Source organism: Ictidomys tridecemlineatus, chromosome 4 (genome assembly GCF_052094955.1).
Source record: "Ictidomys tridecemlineatus isolate mIctTri1 chromosome 4, mIctTri1.hap1, whole genome shotgun sequence".
NCBI lineage: Eukaryota > Metazoa > Chordata > Mammalia > Rodentia > Sciuridae > Ictidomys > Ictidomys tridecemlineatus.
Window position 1 is genome coordinate 179,674,749 of NC_135480.1, and position 21,798 is coordinate 179,696,546.

A 21,798-nucleotide genomic window follows, 5' to 3' on the forward strand; every position below is an offset into this window, starting at 1 on the left:
CCTCTTTCGGTGTGTTTATTTACAGTATTCTTTGATACTGATATATCAAGTGTATAAAATAGGTAAAGTTAGTAGGAAAAGCAGATTTCAGTTCATAAAACCCCTTTGGTTTTACAAATACTGCTTGAAATTATCTAAAGACAAAAGCTTCAGCCAGTATTTGGAATTTGCTTTATTACTTGGCTTCAAGGCTTAATATTAGTAACATGGTGGCTTTAGTGAACTTTTTAAAAAAGCCTTCCTCTTCTACCCACACAGTCCTATTTGAGTCCCTTAGTCAGTCAGCAAGCATGTTTGGAACAGTCCCGGGTCCTTTGCAAGGGCTCATATTGCAGAACAGTCACGTATGGGTATTTGTCGTTATAAATACTTGACCGTTCTCCAGGGGTGGGGTTTCCAGCCCTTTCAGCAATTCCGTTGCCTGTTATTGAGCTGGCTTTGTGCTCCAGGTGTCCGAATTGATTGCAGTAGGACATCTTTCACTAAGAAATAAATAAAATGGAACAGAATGGGTCTGCTTCAAATGCTGATAAAATCCCCCAGAATCGCCTGTCGAGTATTACTGAGGATGAAGACCAAGATGCTGCTCTTACCATTGTCACTGTGCTGGACAAGGTAGCCACCATTGTGGACACTGTGCAGGCAAGCCAGAAGAGAATAGAAGAGAGACACAGGGAGATGGAAAATGCCATAAAATCTGTTCAGATTGACCTGTTGAAGCTTTCACAGTCACATAGCAATACAGGCTATGTCATTAACAAGCTGTTTGAGAAAACACGAAAAGTCAGTGCTCACATTAAAGATGTGAAGGCCCGGGTGGAGAAGCAGCAAGTTCATGTGACAAAAGTTGAAACCAAGCAAGAGGAAATAATGAAGAAAAATAAATTCCGTGTGGTGATATTCCAGGTAAGCTTGCACTTGTGTTCAGTTTGATTTCTGTTCTCTTATATTCTTTAATTGTCAACAGGTCATATCAGAGGTTTCCAGTGTCACATCTTAGCCATTGTATATATTAATGTGGTAGAGTTCTGTATTAGAAGGGACCTCAGAACAAAACCATTTCTATGTTAACTAGTGCACTATCTTTCATATCAGTATTTTGAGCTCTCAACCATTTCATGTAATGTGAACTGTGTGGCTCATAGCTTAGGCTATTTCTTCCCTTTGAAATTTAATATTGCTGAAGCTCTTTTAGTATATTAGCCTTATTAGCATGATACCCTCTTGTAGTCTTTGAGAATGTTAGAATTAGAGACCACCTAAGAGATCTCTAGTTTAAAACACCTCCTTGTTGCAAAAAAGAAGAAACTGGAAGGGATGCTTGTCTAGCATGTCCAAGGCTCTGGGTTTGATCAGCTGCACAGTAAAAAAATGAAGAAGAAACTGGAGTTCAGTACCCCAACAATAATCTTTTTTCTCATCATGGAGAGTCTACAAAGCCCAAAATACAAACTTTTCAGAATATATACTTGTCTATGGGAATTTTTACATTTGTCATAATAAGAAACAATATCTATTTCCTAACAATCAAGTAATCATTTTTACATTGTTATTATAATACCAAAGATACAGAAGTCACATAAACTACTATTTATCTGATTGCAAAGTCTCTTTACTTAGCTTATTAATATAATAATATATTGAGCTAAGTTCCTAGAATCCTGCTCAGCACTCAAAATTTTTGAAATAGGAGCATATTCATGGCAAATGCATAATGTGTACAATATATTTTTAAAACTCTTACAAATGAAAAGGAAAAGTTGGAACTCTCTTCCTACAGTTTAAAACAAAAACCAGGAAAGTCATTATCTGGCAGCTCACAAAGGATGAAATAAGAAAGAACAGAATTCATCTTTCACATATTTAAACACTGGCAGTTACTAAAACATATGCTCAGTTTAAGTGTAGGAGAAAACAACCAGTTTCATGTTCTGCTGGCAGGAGTATTAATTGGTGCAACATTTTTTGAGAGCAATTCTGTGATGTATATTAAAAACTTTAAAAGTACCCAAGCCTTTAACTCCAAAATTTCATGTCAAAGAATTTTTTCTAAGCATGACATCAGAAATATGTGCAGGAATGTTCACCGGTACATATTAAAACTATATTTTTAAGATGGATGCCTGTGTGCATAGGGGAAAAACCATAGAAGAATAAAAACAAAATGATATAGGAAGACAGTTGGATTACATTTGCAAACTACTAGGGAGGTGGCCTATAACTCTGCACAGTATTCTCTATGCGTTGGTCAATTCTCCATAGCCCTCTCTTGACTGATGAGAGTTACACTAGCGTTAGAGAGGTATTTTAGATCTGTTTTTAAAAGCTTGTGCTTGTAGGTTATTAGGGAAAAGAATAGGAAGGAAAGAGAAGGATGCTGATTTCAAAGGTGAACAGAGTGGACTATTCCATTAGCAGTCTTTACCATTTCGCTTTCCTTCCAGGTCCCTAGAGGCCCTTCTTCAGCCTGAAACATTTCACATCACTTTCAGAGGCCAGGTCCAGGGTTAAGTATGTGTAGTGAGGATCTAGATTTGATATTGAACAATGTGATATCAGTTCTTTGATTCTCCTTCTGGGGGTATTTGCAGTAATGGGTATATCTCATCCTCTGCTTGCGCATGGCCTGCCAGGAAACACACTTGGCATCTGACATTTTTCTTGAGGACTTTAGTACAAAGCAGTGGATCAGGTGCTAGCCCAGATTTACACAACTTACAGTGAAGAGGTTTCCTAAAAGTTCTGACTGTTTGTCCATCAACATATTTCCTTTTTTTTTTAAGTTGCTATGTTTCTGTATTCACCTGTTCATTCCCTATAACTTACTAGCAACATACTCTTTTTTTTTGTTTTTTGGAGCCCCTAGAGTTACTTAAAGGAACTGACAGATACTAGTTTAAGGCAAATCTCATTTCTTTCTTTTTCTTTTTTTTTTTAAAAGAGAGAGAGAGAGAGAGAGAATTTTTAAAAAATTTTCAGTGGACACAACATCTTTGTTCGTATGTGGTGCTGAGGATCGAACCTGGGCCGCACGTATGCCAGGCAAGCGCGCTACCGCTTGAGCCACATCCCCAGCCCCCAAATCTCATTTCTTGTAACGTATAATATCATGAAGATTTTGTGAATTAAGTTGTTCAGAGTAAACAGTAGTTTGTCAAAAAAAAAAAAATTGCTGGGGCTAGGGCTATAGCTCAGTGGCAGAGCGCTTGACTAGCAAATATGAGCACTGGGTTTCATCCTTAGCATCACATAAACACACATGCACACACACACACACCACAAATAAAATGAAGACATGCTGTTCATCTACAACTACCAGAAAAAGTTAAAAAAAGCAACTGCCATTCTTCTATAAGCAAATAGAGAAAAGATATTGACATCTAACAATGGACATAGAACTTGAATTCATAAATTTATTTTATGTTAGAACAGTGTATATGACATGCACATAGTTGTTATTAGTTAAAATTTTCATAATGTGTATAAATGATTATGTGGAGACACTCTCTCTACTAATATTTTCTTGGCTGTAATCTTTTGATCTCATATCTCCTATAGTTGTGTATGGCTAAGTTTCCGCCCAATCCTGAATATTGGCATTTTAAAAAGTACCTGGCATTTCTTAAACAGTTACGATGTGAACACATTCTCATCATGACCCCTCTCATCCTACAAGCTAGGACTTGCACTATATCTTCTTGTACTTGTGGTATCAGAAACATAAATGGCCAAGGGAGATATTTGACTATTCCCTTAAGATTCTATGTTCCTAAAATCCCCTGGATATATGGATGTTCAGTCAAATTTAGCTTACTCTGACCCTTGAGTCAAAAACATGTTACTTAAAAAAATTTTTTTTTAACCTAGACTTTTATAAACAAATATAATTGAAGATCAACTACAATCTTTGATTTTTTTCCCTTTAACTCATGGTATTGCTAACTCAGAAGAGTTGTCACAAGTTTCCATAGCAACTACTTTTTCTGACTCTGCATCTGTTTTACTTTTATTTGGGGGGTGGAGGTGGGGGTACCAGAGTTTGAACCCAGAGATGCTTAACCACCAGGCTATATCCCCAGCCCTTTTTATTTTTTACTTTATTTTTTATTTTTATTTTTTAAAGAGAGAGAGAGAGAGAGAAGAGAGAATTTCAATATTTATCCTCCAGTCCAGTTTTCGGCGGACACAGCATCTTTGTTTGCATGCGGTGCTAAGGATCGAACCCGGGCCGCACGCATGCCAGGCGAGCGCGCCACTGCCTGAGCCACATCCCCAGCCCTTATTTTTTACTTTGAGTCAGGGCCTCACTAAGTTGCTGAGGCTAAGTTTGAATTTGTGATCCTCCTGCCTTAGTCTCTCCCAGGCCACTGGGATTACAGGCATACACCACTGTCCCTGGCATTTTGCTTTGGTTTTAAGCCTGATTTTATACTATTTGTTGTGTAGTTGAGGAGAGGAGTGTGTGATTTCAGAGGCAAGCTATATCTGAAGTTTTCATAGCAAGATTGTGAGGGTTTTTTTTCCCTACCAAGCAGTAATTACTTTTCCGCTCCTTCCTTTTCTAATTATACCTTTTTTAGGCCAGACCAACCCACACTGTGTTGCTGAAGCTACTCCCTGCAGCAGGTGTCAGGAAGGGGGTGGGGGGGTACTACTTTTGCTGACTCTGATTCATCAGAGAGTTATGATACGCCCACCTCTGCTTTTTTTTTTTTTTAAGCTCATAGTCACTGCAATCCTGTAGCCAAAGAATTTAATTTGAAGTAAGTATTCAAAGAAATAAGGTTCCAGGGATTCCTTCCTGACTGTCAGGCTAAGTTTTATATGTAGTGTATTTATTATATATTTTTTTAAAAATTTATATTTTAGTTGTAGTTGGACACAACACCTTTCACTTGCTTATTTATTTTTTATGTGGTGCTGAGGATCGAACTCAGGGTCTCGCACGTGCGAGGCGAGTGCTCTACCGCTGAGCCATAACCCCAGTCCCTCTAGTGTACTTATTATATCTTAAAATTTTTTTTTGTTATTGTAGATGGACACAAAATACCTTTATTTTATTTATCCATCTTTATGTGGTGCTGAGTATCAAACTCAGTGTCTCACATGGGCCAGGCAAGCACTGTATCACTGAGCCACAACCCAGCCCTCTCTCTTTTTTTTTTTAATTGAGTAGAATTAATCTCAAGTAGGAACAGTTTCTTTAGAAAACTGTCATTCATGGTGTAGTTAAAAACCTCATGGTCTTTAAGTTTTACCTGTTTATTTTTAGAAGTGATCCGTGAGTATTGAGTTGGGTTTCTTTACATCTGTGGGCTGGTCTAACTCTCAAGGCCATCCATGTGTGTTACGTTTTCCAGTTCAATTCTCATTCTTTTGACATATCTGGCATTGTTGGTGCTGGAGGAATTGAGAGAATTGTGTGTTGCTGGTCTGGAGAAGTGGAAAAGTAGGGTCAGCTCAAACTGAAGAGGTAGAAGTAAGGATTTAGTGCACAGGTTCAGGCCTCAGATGACAAGGACCTGAATTAAGACATTGGTAGAAAAGTGTGAAGGGAGAGGGGACTAGGTGACAATACTTGGCAAACTGTTGAATGTGAGGCAAGAAGAGGAAACTTTGGTGTAACGATTCTGAGGTTTCTGCCTTCTGTAGCACGTGGATGGTTATTGGTGCTGGGAGGTACAGGAAAAGTGCAAGTGGAGAGGATGGTGGGTGGGTGTTGATTTTTGGACTTGCTCAGTTTGAGGTGTCTGTGTGATATCCGGGTGGAGCAGTCTGATCATCGTTTAGATGGGTCTTCATCTTAGGAGAAGGGGGAAGGTGAAGATAAAGTGTGAGAAAAGGGACAACAAGTGAGAAACCTGAGAAAGGTCAATTAAAAATAATTTTTTTATTCCAATTTGTTATATGACAGTGGAATGCATTACAGTTTTTCGTATCTCTGGTTGTATACAAAGTACATTCGTACCATTCATGTCTTTGTACATGTGTTTTGGATAATGATGTCCATCTCATCCCACCATCATTTCTAACCTCATGTCCCCCCCACCCCTCTGCCCTATCTATAGTTCATCTATTCCTCCCATGCACACCCCACTCCCTACCCCACTATGAATCCACCTCCTTATATCAGAGAAAACATTTGGCATTTGTTTTTTGGGGATTGGCTAATTTCACTTAGCATTATATTCTCCAACTCCATCCATTTACCTGCAAATGCTGTGATTTTATTCTCTTTTATTGCTGAGTAATATTCCATTGTGTATATATAGCATATTTTTTTAATCCATTCACCTACTGAAGAGCATCTAGGTTGGTTCCACAGTTTAGCTATTGTGAATTGTGCTGCTGTAAACATTGATGTGGCTTGTGTCCCTGGTATGCTGTTTTTAAGTCCTTTGGGTATAGACTGAGGGGAAGGATAGCTGGATCAAATTGTGGTTCCATTCCCAGTTTTCCAAGGAATCTCCATACTGCTTTCCATATTGGCTGCACCAGTTTGCAGGCAACCAGCAATGTATGAGTGAGCCTTTTCTCTCACATCCTCGCCAACACTTATTGTTGTTTGTATTCTTAATAGCTGCCATTCTGACAGGAGTGAGATGAAATCTTAGAGTAGTTTTGATTTGCATTTCTCTAATTGCTACAGATATTGAACATTTTTCACATATCTGTTGATTGATTTATCATCTTCTGAGAATTGTCTGTTCAGGTCCTTGGCCATTTATTAATTAATTGGGCTATTTGTGTTTTTGATGTTTAGCTTTTTGAGTTCTTTGTATACCCTAGAGATTAGTGCTCTATCTGATGTGTGCAGGGTAAAAATTTGCTCCCAAGATGTAGGCTCTTTATTCACCTCACTGATTGTTTCTTTTGCTGAGAAAAAACGTTTTAGTTTGAATCCATCCCATTTATTGATTCTTGATTTTAATTCTTGCACTATAGGAGTCTATTTTAAGGAGCAGCAGAGAAAGGATTATGGAGGAGGTCTGCAGGTTGACCATAGGTAAGAGTTTTTCTACTACAAAAGAAGCACTAATATGCTTTGTTTTTTTCTGTCCTTCAGGAAGAGATTCGGTGTCCAACATCTCTGTCTATTGTTAAAGACAGAAACCTAACTGAGAATCAGGAGGAGGAAGATGAAGCCTTTGATCCCCCAATAGATCTTTCTTCGGATGAAGAATATTATGTTGAAGAAAGCAGATCTGCCAGGCTTACAAAGTCAGGCAAGGAGCGCATTGATAACATCAAAAAGGCATTTTCCAAAGAAAACATGCAGAAGACACGGCAGAATTTTGACAAGAAAGTGAACAGAATTAGAACTAGAATAGTGACTCCAGAGAGGCGAGAAAGGTTAAGGCAGTCGGGGGAGAGGCTGAGGCAGTCAGGGGAGAGGCTGAAACAGTCAGGGGAGAGATTTAAGAAGTCTATTTCTAATGCTGCTCCCTCAAAGGAAGCTTTTAAGATGCGTAGCCTGAGGAAAGCAAAGGACCCCACAGTGACCCAAGGTCTGGATGGGGACAGGGAGATGGGTGTGGATATCATTGCAGGGAGCCCATCTCTGGGCCCTGTCCATGAGCTGCACACTGATGAGCCCAGTGACACAGAACAGGAGGCCACCAGGGTGGGGTATGCTCCCCGAGAAGGGGGAGACGTCCCAACCCCAGAGCCTTTAAAGGTTACTTTTAAACCTCAAGTGAGAGTGGAGGATGATGAGTCTCTTTTGTTAGATTTAAAGCAGTCTTCATAAAGAGGAATTCAGAGTCAGTCTACATCTCCTTAATCATGCATTTTTAGTTTGAATAGTCATTTATTTTTATGCTGTGTAGGGAAAAAAATGGTAGGGCTATTTCATTTCTTATGTTTAAAATCTTGAAGATCATATAAATGTTGCATACTTTTGTTTGTAACTTCCTTGGGAATTCTGTTTCCCCTGAGCCTGTATGATTCCAGCAGCTTTTTCTCTTACATCATTCTTTCTTGTGGCAGCTGTGGCTTTTTAAGTTTAACCTTTCTCTTGGACATCAGGAAAGTGGTTGCCTAACTCAGGCCAGGTAGATGTTTGGGCATCCAAAATAAATGAAGGACAAATTTGTGCCCATCATTTCCTAGTGAATTCTAAATTTTGGTCTAGATTAATGTTGTAGCCAATCTCGAAGGGGAGACTATAACTAATCCAGATGTTTGAATCAACAGGTTATTTTGTAAGCAAAGAGTCACACCCCTTTTTGAAGCTTTTGCGTTAAAAAAAAATTGAAGTTCTGAACTTGAACGTTTGGTTTTAGTGTCATAGCTTTATTAATGGTGAGACACCTGGTGAGTCATCTACTGAATCTCATTGATAGACACAGAAAGGGTTTGTCTGTCCTACTCTTCTCAGAGGGCTGTTGTGAGGTCAGAGGAATGTTACACAATCTAGGGGAACAAGAAGCACATCCAGAGAAACAGAAACTACACTCTTCCCTCAAAACCAGAATCAAATACTTAGACCTTCTGAAGAAGCCCTGAGCACCAGGCACTGCAGGCCTCGGTTGGACAGAAAGTAAAGTTGGTCTTCAGGAGTCTTCACAGAATCAAGAGTGAAAAATAAATGACCATTTTTTTTTTTTTTCACCAAAGACTAAAACCAAACTTTGGGTTTTAGGTGGGTCTTATAATGTTCCCCGGAAGATCCTTTTCTCATATTTTTTTGGATTTAGATCTGTGGTGGACTATAGCAGCACCCCCACCACCCCTGTTCTGGGGATCCAAACCAGAGCACTCACGTACGCCAGGCAAGTGCTGTACCATGGAACCACACCCCCAGCTCATACAGCAACTTTGGTATGAAGAGCATGAGATGTAAGAATGTGGCTCTGTTGTCAAGTGGCCTTTCTAAAGTCAGCTGTGATGCAGTGGATTTGGAAATGACCTCCAAGATTTCTGTTTCCCAGAGTGAGCCCTTCAGGGCCTAGCTGTCTAAAATGTGTTTACAGGCGTTCATCATAGCTGCTTTGGGGAAACCAGATTCCACTTAGCTGTTAGCTTTAGATCTGTGTAGTCAGGAAGTTAGCTGTTTTTTGCTAAAGAAAGAAAGGGTCATCTGGTTCTGTACTTACAGCATTTTAAAACTTCTGCTTTTTTTTTTTGTTATGAAAGAAATGATGAAATTGTTAGAATTTGAAGAGTTTGACAATAATTGGCTATACTAATTTCCCTCACTCAGATCAGTTTTGGATAATCATGTAGAGTTAAAAATAATAAACATAGCCATGTACACACAGGCACACACAAATCAGCTTTAAAATATTTGCCTCAGTTACCCAGATGTTTGAGTTTGGGAGTTTGATTCAGCATGATTTCTCTTCATTCTGCCTGAATACATAAAATCATAAATTGTTCATCTCATTATCTTTTTATATTGAAAACTAAAGTGTATACAACATTGAATAAAACTTTGAAAGAATAAATCTGAAAACATTTTTATTACAGCTTAAAAGGAGCTTGGATGCCTTAATCATACATTTTCTTAAGAGCCATAATAAATTTGAATTTAAAAAGACATACTGCAAAGTTTGTTGTCAGTGTCCTAGTTATAAATATTTTCACTAATCAAACAACAACATGCAAACAAAGTCTGATGTAGTAACCTTTTTGTAGCATGTACGTTTCTAAGGAAGAATGTAAAGAAGTTAATGTAAAGAAGTGGCAAATTTTTTTCTATCACTAGGTAGAATATTTATCAGTTGGGTTAAAACAATTTTTTGTAAATGTTACTGTCAGGGAATTTTGCTTACTGACCATTATATAAGCAGACTTGCCATTTTATGGAACATTTCTCATATAGGTGCATTTGAATTTTGATGAGGAAGTAGTTATAAACTGGTCAGCTCTTCTTCATGTTAGATTTAGTGCAACCCTGGAAACCACTAAAACAATTTCATGTTGCTGGCGGTTCATAGTAATCCTGTACTGATTTCTTGCTGCTCAGGTTTTCCATGTTTCTTCTGTCTCCTGACACTACTTCTTATATTTAGGGCATTCTTAAATTCCACATTGATAATTTCTTCTACTCTCACCCTCTTTTCTTGGTATAAAGATGATAATTTGCAAAATCATGCATCTTATTTAATGTAAGGGATATTCCAGGCAATATCTTGTTTTAAAAGCTTAAAACAACACAGAACAGATTACTGATGTACTTATCTCTTTTAGAAATTATATATACCAGACTTTAAACAGTTTATTTGGATGAAATCATTAGCAACATTTGTCCCCTTTCTTGGTATGGGTATGAGACAGTACAACACTCAGGAAGGAACATGGAGCCCAGTCTGACCCATCTCCATGGAGTGGACAGAGGAGGGAAGGGAAGTGCAAGTCTGTCTGCTGTATGTGATAATCCAGGTGCTTTCCTTGTCAATGGATAGTGGCCCAGTTCTGCATTATAGGTTAGAGAAATAGGGCAGAAGTGAAATAAAGTACATGAAAGTTGAGCGTTCTGAGAGTGTATTATGTGGGGATTCCTGTGAGCGCCCCCAAAATGGAAAATAAAACCAGAATGAAAGTGCAAACCATTCTAACTTCATTCTTTGCCTTCCATGCACATTAAAAGGTTTGGTTTAGAACAAGGCCCAAAGTTCATTGTAATTCTTATCAACCAAAAAAAGTATTTATGTAAAGTTATGTAAAGTATTTCTCAGGGTCATTGTTAACTGTGCAATTCCATTAGATAAAATCATGGGTCTGTTTTTTTTTTTTCTTCTGCTGAGACATGTTTTCTATAGCTGCTTTTATTGAACCCTGCAAAGAAAATTTATAGATTCCAATCCCCAAGTAAGGGGAATGAAACTGTTAGGTTTTTATCTTAGATCTGTTTGAATTTGAGGTGTGATAGTATCTGGTCTGTAGTGAATGAACAATGAAAAAGCTTCATGTAAAATTTCGTGTCATTCTATGGATCATCTCTGAGATATGTCATGGCTGAGGGGGATTTATAGCATTCCTTTCCAAGTCAGAATCTATCAGTGTGCTTCTTGAGTGGTGGATAGGAGGTCTAGGATAACAGCTGCTCCACTGTGAGTCTATTAGGACTGAGTATAGAATAGAGTAGCAGAATATCTTTGGGCTTTGTATTTACTTTGTATGTTTTCCTAAAATCAGCTGTGCTCATCACCCACTCCTACCCCTCTGTTCATTGCTGTGCTACTTGACACCTAGGCTGTATGTCTTGCCTGGAGGGTGACTTTTCCCTTTGATTCTGGGATATGACTTTCAAGTTCAGCAGTAATGTTAGTGTCCTTGTTTTAGCTTTGTGGTCATCCCCTAGGGAAGGCATGTTTAATTACTCCATTTATTGAGTATATTTAGCATCTATGTGTCAGATTCTGTGTAAGGAACTAGGGATTCAAAGACAATAGGAATCTCATCATCTCCTTCCCAATCCTTAGTTTTGGAGCTTGCAGTATTCTGGCAGACAATCCAGCAATAATTGAGCAATGTGACCAGTGCTGTGTATAAGACGGTGGAACTGTAGAGATGGGGGGTATTTATAGAGCATTTTGATCATCTGCCCTAGCACGTGCAGTGCACTGTGGTTTATTTGTGTAACTGTCTTCTAAAGTAGACTGCTTCTCAAGGATAGGAACTGTGTCTGCTCATCTTTGGGTCACCAGCACTCGGAGAGCCTCCTATGTGTTGGTGAACTATATCCTGAATCTACAGATGAGAGATGTGGTCACTGTGCCTAAGGAAGTTTTCTCCTGGTGGAGGAGATGGATGTGTCATGCTTGGATTCAAGAGAGGATGATGGGGAGCTGAGGGAACACCTCACAGTCTGGGGAAAGGCTGTCAGGAACAGCTAGAGAAAGTACTGTTTAAGATGAGACACTTCGAAGACCAGTCTGAAGCCAAGTAACATGGAGTTCTAGACAGGAAGCAGCTACCAAGGTTGTATGGTGTTTGGAGTTTTATATCCAGGGCCATAGAGAGCCATGGAGAGATTTTTAAGTCAAGAAGTGATATAGGATATTTCAGAAAGGAGACCTTTAACACACCAGGGGCAGAGACCATTTTTCTAGTTGGGAGAGCAGTACTGGAACTGAGATTGTGGAGCGGGTAAACTTGGGCCTGGGTTATGATGGGAAGCAAGGGATTGCTGGCTTTTGACTTGGACACATAGCTGTGCCAATGAGTGACACAGGAAAGGCCAGGTTCTGTGACTTTAGGCACGTTCCTGATGCTCCTCTGCTCTGAGCCTTGGTTCCTTGTCCCTCAGTGTAGCTGAGCCTGTGCTCAGATCTCCTATGCTAGAGGTGTGCTCCCTGCAGCCATGGTGGCTCTCCCTACCCTGGCAGCAGCCCTGCATCCAAGAGCTCCCTTTCTAGCTCTAATAAGCACCTTGCCCTCCCCCTCCATCTCCTGGACGTCCAAGTCCTTGAGAAACAGAACTGTCCTTGTAGGCCATTAAGAGCTTCTCCCCCATCTCTTTCTTTACCCAAGGCCAGAGTTCTGCTTGCTCATTGTGTGGTCCAAAAAGAAAACTACTGCTGTTTTTTAGAATGGATTGTGTTTTTTTTCCTCTAACCATTTATGGGCACCTGAGAACTCCAACCCAAGCTGTTCTTTATTTCAGCTGTCACCACAATACCAGCTTCTGTGACCTGCTACATCAGTGAAGGCCAGTTGCCCAGATACAGGTTGCTACTCAAATCAGCTGCCATGCTTTGCAGCAAGAGCCTCCAGCTCTTCATGGGTTCTTTGTTTTCATATGTGATCCCTTCAAGTGTCTGTCATATTGGTTCTGAGTCACAACATCAAAAATGTTTTAGGCATTCAGGATGGGTTTGGAGCAACCATTCTTCTGCCCCTCCAACATTTTGACTGATGGAGGCTTCATACAGGATTGGGCAAATGTCCAATAAATCCCCCAAACATAGGGCATCAGGCAAATTCTCTATAGAGCCAAGACTGGATAAATCCTCTCTTGTCCCTGGGACCCGAATGCCCTGGTGTGGCAGCAGGGAAGAGCATGGTTCCACTCAAAAGGCACAGTTCCTTTCATCAGCTGGCAGGGATGCCCACAGGCCTGCCTCATATTCAGCCAGGGAGGGCAATGGCATTGGGGGCCTCCCCTCTTAAGTGACTCCCAATTTAATTGGGCACATAGCAAGAGATAGGAGATGGAGGGGTCAGGGCCCTGGGCCAGAAATATCCATACCACTAGGATATAAGATCCAATTTGAAGGCTGCCTATTTTGTGCTTTGAGGCCTTGTGCAGAGTTAAATGTAGCCCAGTGAACTTGGCTGTTACTTCTGAGACCTGTTTAGACCCAGAGGTGAGGTGCCAATTTTCCGCAAGGACCAATGGAAGTGGGAAGGCAAGTTGGTCATTACAGATGACAATCCAGGAGAGAGGGCAGGATATGCAACTTGTTAAAATATAAATATGTGACGTGGGTTTTCGAGAGAAATTATGGCAGTTAGAAGGAAGGAGTAAAGATTTTACAGCTGCCTAACTTGCAAATTAAGCTTTTCTTTTGTTGTCTTTTCAAGAAGATTTTCAAGAATGAGCACCATAGTCTGTAGGTTTTGGCTCGGTTTCTTGCTGTGAGTCCATTAAGGTATCATTTCAGTCTTGGCTGAAATTTGCCCACAGCATAATGTGAAGCAGCCAAGTTATCCCAATAATCTCGCATAGGCCAGTATTTATAAATTATCGGGGTCTCATTATATCTATTATCTGAACAAGATTCAAATTCCCAAACCCTGGTTATGTTTTTTTTTTAGGGTAAAGTAAAAATCTATTGAAATGAATGTGTCACTTGATTGTGTTAGCACCTTTCAAGTGGCCAATTTATTTAGAACATTCCCATAAGGAGAGGAAATAAATTAAGTGAATTATGCATGGAATGTGCTTGGTTCTAGTTCAAAGCAGTAGAGAAGATTTCAGAAGGAAGCACTGATATGCTTGTCAACTGTCAAAATATAGGACTAAATTTTCTTTTAACAGGAGAGAAATATCCAAATAAATCATAGATTGTAAATTCATGAGGGAAATATACCAAAATATTCTTGCTTGAAATTCATGCATCATTTTTCACAGAGAAATCACAGAAATCTGTGTTAGATAATACATTCACCTAAGATTTACTAGTTATTCTCCCATATTAAGAGAAGTTGTCTTCCAGTAATAATCTGCTTAAGCATCTCTCCCCACCCCTTTTCCTTTTCCTTCTAGGATGATGACACCTGTGAGGTTAGAGTCTCTGGAGAGAGGCTACAATTGGTTAGGGTCCAAAAGAGCCTGTGGTTCACTCCTGTGGTTTGATGAAAACTAAGCCGTGTGCATTTAGTGGACTTTTTTCCCTGAATTTTTCTCAAAATTTTATGCAGAAAATATGACTATCACATTTTTTTTTCTTACCAGTGGCATGAGGTGTAGGAATGGGAGAATGGAATGGATACCATGAAACTTAATCGTAAGTCTTATAGGAAAAAAAAAAAACCTCTCATAGTGAATTAAGGATCAAAGCCAGGAATATTTTAAATAGCACACACTGAGGAATCTGGAGAAGAGTAATGGAGTGGTCTCTTGTCACTAGGGACTATCAAAAGAAAATGGGTTTCAATTGCAGGAGAAGGGATTCAAAGGCTCCTACTCTACAGAAACATCTTTCCAGGGAGATTTTAAGAATTGCACAATCTTCTTTTTGGAGGCAGGTAGTAAATGAAGTGTCCAGGGATGAATGCATGCATCATATCTTTTGTTCCATTGTTTTTCATGATGTGCAGCTATGACTCATACTCATATGGCTCTTTATGTAAAGCATTTGATACTATTGTGTGTTCTTTCTCTGCGATACTTTGAATTATGTGGAAGGGACTTAAAAGCTGCATTTCTCATCAGCAAGGTGGTATCTCTTGTACCTCCCACAGTTCGATGTCTTTTAATATTAGGAGTTAATTTAATATTAAATATAAGTATTTACTGAATAAAAACAAATGTCTCTGAATTCTGACCTCTGAGTATCTTTGATTGAGGTCATCTGTTTTTTGATGGGTATTTATTGAACACGTATGAGTCTGGTACTGTTCTAAGACTAAAGCATACAGTCTCTTGTTTTCTGAGAATTCCAGAGTGACTCACAATTGGTAAATGAATATGATAATAGTGAATGATGTTAAGTGTTGTGAAGAGAACTGAGGGCCATGGGTAGAGTGTTGTGGCAGGGCAGAGAAGGCTACTGCTCTTTTAGAAAGGGCGTCTAGAAGGCCCCCCTGATAAGGTGGTCACACATCTTGAATCTAAGGCGTTAATCATGCGGGTGTTTCAGGAGACAGCATGGCTGAAGTGAAGGAAGAGTGGGAGGATGCCAGTGTTTAGGCTGTTGCAAGGTTTTTCTTCTGAATAAGAAGGGGACTCACTGGAGTATGTTGAGCAGAGGGACATGCTCAACTTTATGGCATTTTTACTTGTTGAAAAATCAAATCATGCCTTGCATACAAAGAGCTAACTACAGTTCTCTTGGTTCACACTGCAAAGGAAATCACCCAGACTCCAAGTGTTTTCCATTAAGAGAGTCTGGGCTTAAGCCTTAGTAGTTTACCTGGCTGTGGTCTAACAAACACTGCAGCTCAAGGCTGACACCTAGTGGACATGTCCATAATTGTTTCTACACTTGCAGTTTGGAGTATACCAGCTCTTGGTTAGGAATTGAGGGCACACACTGGCATAGAAAATCATACCTGGGATGATAAAGTGAACATAGTTTTCTTAGGAGGAGATTGCTGTGGATTTGACTCAATTCCTTTTTGGCCCATATTCATGTGTTTGTATTTCTTTAGCATTTAGTTGTTTAGAGCTGGTGGGCTCAGCTGCCAGAAGATGGGGACATCAAAATCATGGGCTGGTAGTGTAGGGGGTAGCAAATCAGCATTGGGTTGGATCACCCAGGAAGAAGTGCCCTGGTTCTAGGGGTGACCCTGAAAAGGTAGTCTGTCATTTGTAGGTGGTGTCTAAGGGTGTGCATGTTCTGAATCTGGGCTTGAGTCAGGTTGCTGCTGATTTATGAAGGGTGGGGGTGGAGTGGGAAGAAATTCAAGACATTGGGAAATAAAGTCACATGAAGTTAGTTGTTTCCCAAAGCATAGATGGAACATTTCAGTGTAGTAATCAAGATTTCTAGCTTTACAATTGAACGTCTGCCTTCATTAACTAACTATGAGAACCTGGGTTAGTTATACTCTCTGTTTCTAATATCCACTTCATAAAGATGTTTACCAAATCAGTTAATTTATGCAAAACACTTGATAACACTAGCATGTGGTATGCTTATAGTAACAGGTTTTACTATTGAGAGGAACCACAAGTAGCCTTTAGAGACAGAAGCAGCAAATTGTAGTAATTAAAAATTTTGCTCTCAGCACTTAGCATTAGTAGAATTTAACTTTAAACCATTTTATGTATCTATGTGGTCAATTTGATCCATGAGAGTTAAGGGTAGTTGGATATTCTACTTAACCAAGGTATATCATTACCAAGGAGATTAAAAATCAGTGGCTTGCGTTACTTTTAGGGGGAAAAAAGTTATACATTTGACTCTATAGAATCTGGCTCCTGCCTGAGTCTTCATCCTCACCTGCAATTATTCTCCCTCTTAGTTTCTGCATTCCAGATATGCTGGCCTTTCAAATCCTCTAAGGCCTGTCCCACCTGTATCAGGACCTTTGCAGAAGCAGTTCCTTTTGCCTGTCCATACCTTTCCCACTTTCACCCTACCCAGCACCCAAGCACACACTTGTTAATTCCTGTTCCTCTTTCAGAATCTAGTCCAAATTATATTTCTTCAGAGAAGCTTCTTTCCCTGCTTGGATTGGGCAAATCTGTTGTACGTTCTCAGAAACACTTATCATAGTTTTAAAGTACCCATGTGGTGGGTTATTCACTCCCCAACTAGACTAAGCATTTGGAGACTGGGGCCATGCCTATTGCTCTGTCCCTGTCACATCGCCTCCGATGTTTTTTTGAATAGTAAAGAGGTAGTCTGAAAAGGGAGGGCTCTTATTTGAAAATTGAAATATAGAACTAGCCAAAATTGAAATATAGAACTAGAAATGGTGGCCGGGTATGAAGGGCATAATGGTTGCTGTGGCGTGATGCCCTGGTTCTCTTTAAGGTTAAGCACTCATTTCTCCAGATGCTGACAGTTTTGGTGGTTGATGGCTTTCAGCCAACTCCCCCAGGAATATCCCTCAGCAAAGACGGCCACCTTACCCAAGGTCATGGCCCTTCTAAGATCAGCTCACATCCAGTGTCAGATTGATTGGGGGTGTGTGTCTGGCCCATGGTCTCAACGTGGAACAGTTCTAAAGGGCCATCCTGGTGCAAAGCTCACCTGGTACAGAGCAGCAGCCACTGTTAAAACTGCATCAAGTCAACTCTTCTCTCCCCATTCAACCCCTTGTCCCTCAACCCTCACAGGTGCTGTTCCTGAGAGCAGCCCTTAATAAACCAAACAAATCTCAAGAGTCTGCTTCTCAGGGAACCCAATTCACAGCTGTGATGGAGAGGGAGAAATCTAAGGTGGCTCCTAGACTTCTGGCACAAGACATCAGGTCATCTACTGAGATGAGAAAGACCATGAATGTATAGAAGCTGCAACATGGATACTAGAAAAGAGATGTTTGGGAGGGCTAAGTCCAAGGTACCTGTGGGAGGGCCAGGAGTCTGAAACTCAGGGGAAAGACCTGGGCTATAGGTACAGATGTTGAAGTCACTGGCACACCAAATCAATGACATCAAAAAGATGTAGCCCTCCACCACCATGAAGGTGGACAGAAAGAGAATAGGACTTGAAGTGACCTGGAAACCAAAGGAGTGGCAGGGCAAGGAAGACAAATTCGTGGCAAAGAGTGATCAAAAAAGAAAAACAGGGCCTGGGGTTGTGGCTCAGAGGTACAGCGCTTGTCTAGTATGTGTGAGGCGCTGGGTTTGAGCTTCAGCACCACATTAAAAAATAATAAAGGTATTGTGTTCACCTACAACTAAAAAATAAAAATGTTATAAAAAACAGGAGTGCATGCATTAAGAATATGATGAAGCTGCTGAGATTAACAATATCACAGGCAGATGTGTCAGGCACTGTAGAAAATGTAGCACGGAAAAGTGCTCATTGGATTTAAGAGAAGGTCATTGAAGACTTCAAGGGAGCAGTTTTCATGGAGAGAGTAGAAACAAGCCAGATTCCAGTGAATTGAGAAATTGTTATAATTTTCACGAGATGGAGCAAAGGAACAAGGAAGATATGGATGGCGAGAAGCAGAGGAGACCAGAGTGTATACTTAGAGCTGGTGTAGGAGACAGACAGAAAAAGGTCCAGTTAGGAAGGGAGAAAGTAGGTGGCCGATGATGGAGCACCCAAGTCTCATCTTGGGGAGGAAGAGCCGGATTCTGGCACTTGAAGATGAGTAGACCCGGGAGCAGGTAACAACGGGTGCAATTTATTATGCTCTCTGAGGCACCAGGAACTTGACGACCTTTATTAAGTCCTCACAAATCTAAAACGTACCACCCCACGAGTCTCCAGAGAGTGGCGCTAGGGAGCAGAGGTCCCAGCTGATAGGCTCCTCCCTCCCCGAACCCCGCCCACGGCTCAGGTAAAGTTTCGGTCGGGGCCGGCTGTGGAGGGACGTGTTCCCCAAGGCTTCCAGAAGCCACCCATCACTCGCTGCAACCGGTGTTGCAAGGAGTGACGAGAAAGGTCTGCATTTTCCAGCGGAGGCGTACCGGCGGTGGAGGTGTGTAAGGCTGGAGCCTCCGGACGCGAAACGGGAGGAAGGCGGTGACGCATGCGCGCTGCGGAACGACAGTACCAGCCCGCTCCATTGCGCAGGCGCCGAGGCCTCGGGGCTGGGCGTTTCTTTCTGGTTCCTGAACCGAGTGCAGCCAAGTGTGGGTCAGCCGCTTTATTTCCAAGAATTCACGTTAATAAGTTGGTGGCAGTCTAACCTGCCACTAGGAAACTTATTAAAATACATTTACGCACAATGTGATGAACTATGTTGTTTCAATTCTCTTATCTTGTTCTCTTTATAGTTGAAAGATATTCTTTGCCGTGTTATTTATGATTGATGACCAAGCTTTGCAGTTTCCATCCCATCCGTTGAATCAAATTTAGGAATAAGTTGTACTTATGGTGATAGCAGGGCCATGGTGGATGTTTTTGGCGGGATGGGGTTGGGGTGTGTCAGTGGTAGGAAGCTGGCATGGCAAAGAACTCTTCGGAGTTCAAGGAACTCTTAGGTCCTCCACTTAGGAGAGATGAGGAGACCTCAGCAGAAGGGGGCTAGGAGCTGTTCTGTTGGATTCAGACGTTGAGGTGGTGTTGTTAGTGCCTGCTGCAGCAAAGGAGGCACCTCAATCTCTGTAAGAAAAGGAATCAGCCCTGGGAATTTGACACACCTGAAGGGTGTCACTGTCCTCCAGATGTCCCAGGTGGTGGGCAGAGAGCAATCTGTTCACTCCCTGAACTAAAAGCCCTCTGTGTAGTCCCATGAAGGCCCCCTTTGCTAATCTTGAATTTAAAAGTAGACCTCCCACACCAACACCTTTGCTTGGAGGTTCAGCAGATTTCTCCAAAGGAATTCCCACACACTTGCCTTCCTGTCTTTTACCTTTTATATCTTCTTCATGAGCAGGATGATGGATTCAAGAAATTGTTAGCCAAGGCTTACATTGCAAATTCCCCAGGATAGTCAGGTTCACTATTCATTTTGATAAATTGAGTTACACATCCCAAACAGGATGAGTTTGGTTTGTTGTTGTCGCATGATAGACTAAAACAGCTTGCTCAGCTCTATCCCAGAAACCAAGGCTACCCTTACATCAGACTTGTCTAAATTGAACAGAGCTCAATTCTGAGATATTCTCAGTGTACTTTATATGGATGTCATTGTATTGAGAGAGCTGAATTCAAAGATATTGTAATGGAGGGAAACTTTCTTTTCCCATGGACCTCAGGTATATCCTATAACTTTAGTATTAGATAATAAAAAAAATCATCCAGTTACTTTCAGACCCAGGAGTGATTTTGATTTGTTAAAATTCCAGTTCCCTGTCATAATCATAATACTTTCTCTTACTCAGTTGAGAACATCTCTTCACTTCAATGAGGTTGTTAAAAATAACCATGCAGAGTATTTATTAAAAAAAGCAACAGTTGATCCAGGTGAGGTGGCACATGCACGTAATCCCAGCAGCTCAGGAAACTGAGGCAGGAGGATCAAGAGTTCAAAGCCAGGGCTGGGGCTGGGGCTCAGTGGCAGAGCACTTGCCTAGCATGTGTGAGGCACTGGGTTCAATCCTTAGCACCACATACAAAAATATATAAAATAAAAGCAAGCTGTCCATCTACAACTACCAAAAAAAAAAAAAAAAGACTTCAAAGTCAGCCTCAGCAAAAGCAAGGCACTAGGCAACTCAGTGAGACCTTGTCTGACAAAACAATAAGGCTAGGGATGTGGCTCAGTGGTTGAGTGCCCCTGAGTTCAATCCCCAGTACTCCCCCACCCCCCCAAAAAGCAACAGTCACTTTTCATGCTCCTGTCCCCATCTATAGTTCTGCTACCTTAAGAGAGCCATTTTAATTGCTTATTTTTGTGTTTAAGTAGTAAATTTTAGGTATTGACAAATTTACTTCATCCCTAAGGTGCTCAAGTTCTGCCATCAGGTGATGCTAATATTTTGGAGAAATGAGGGATGATTCCTTCTTGAGGTCATGCTGGGATAATCTAACCCTCATCTGGCCCACCCCCACTGATGATCTTGAGACAAGGTAGATTGGAGGCCTGAATGAAGCTGCAGAAGGTCAGGCCTCCAATCAGAGGTTTTTTTTAAAAACCTCTGCTGGGTTTTTAAAAAAGCCTTTTATTTAAAAGCTTATTAAAAACAGGAGTGATGATTTTCCACAAGCCATATTCACTTTTCTCTAGTAATTTTTTAAATACCCAAATGTCTGCTCTTGCAAACCTGGCTGTGGTCGTGTTTGTGTGCACTGGGTGTAGCTTTGATTGAACCTGATGTTCCTTTTAAGCCTGGCAAGTCTGTCTCTCGGAGCAATATTACGTGTGCCTTCTCTCTGCCAAGAACGGACTCAGTATAGCTGGTATAGCTTGTCTTAGGACTCCTGACAGCTGACCCTCCTTGCTCTTAGCCATGCCTTTAGTGGGAGCTCTTCTGCAGCAGCCTAATGAGTACAGGAACACAAACTATGCTGTTTGGTGACCTTTCTGTAGTCCATGGGGGAAATTGCTGGTGGATTTTTTTTCCTATTTTTCCTATAAGCGATTACCATTTCCTTTTCCCTTTCCTGGCCTACTTAAGCACCTCCTTCCTGGTCTATTTGCATCCCCTCTTGCTCTTCTAGAAAGCTCTCTACATGGAATCCTATGTGTGCTGGTTAAAAATTTATGGCCTCTCACTCCAGTACACTGCATTGCCTGCTCCACTGGGTCCTTGAAGTGTTTTTCCTTGGCCAGTTGGCACTGTCAGAAGAGGGCACTGGAGAGACACTGGCAGAGGAAGGAAAGACTTTTCTCTCCTAGTTGGGATGTGTGGCTCTGTGCAGACTCCTGCAAAGTGCTTGTGTCCTAAAGTGTTGTTCTCCTGTGGACATCACCTTGGGCACCAGGCTTCTGAGCCCAGCTTCTATGCACCATGGCCAGCAGCAGCCAGTGGCTACAAGTTTTCTGTGACACCTGAGATACCTCCTTTGGGGTATTTTTTCCCCTGGTGCCCTAAAGGGTGAATTTTCAATAAGT

General features: G+C 41.0%; 1 protein-coding gene across 1 annotated transcript; it reads left to right on the plus strand.

Annotated features, from left to right (window-relative positions):
* The first annotated feature begins 129 nt into the window (after nt 1-129).
* On the plus strand, nt 130-14,993 carry Cavin4 (caveolae associated protein 4). The gene is made up of 2 exons (XM_005326323.5): nt 130-906; nt 7,067-14,993. Exons 1-2 carry the CDS (start codon nt 499-501, stop codon nt 7,748-7,750), a joined length of 1,092 nt encoding a protein of 363 aa, XP_005326380.2. The 5' UTR covers nt 130-498; the 3' UTR covers nt 7,751-14,993.
* Nucleotides 14,994-21,798: the final 6,805 nt, after the last annotated feature.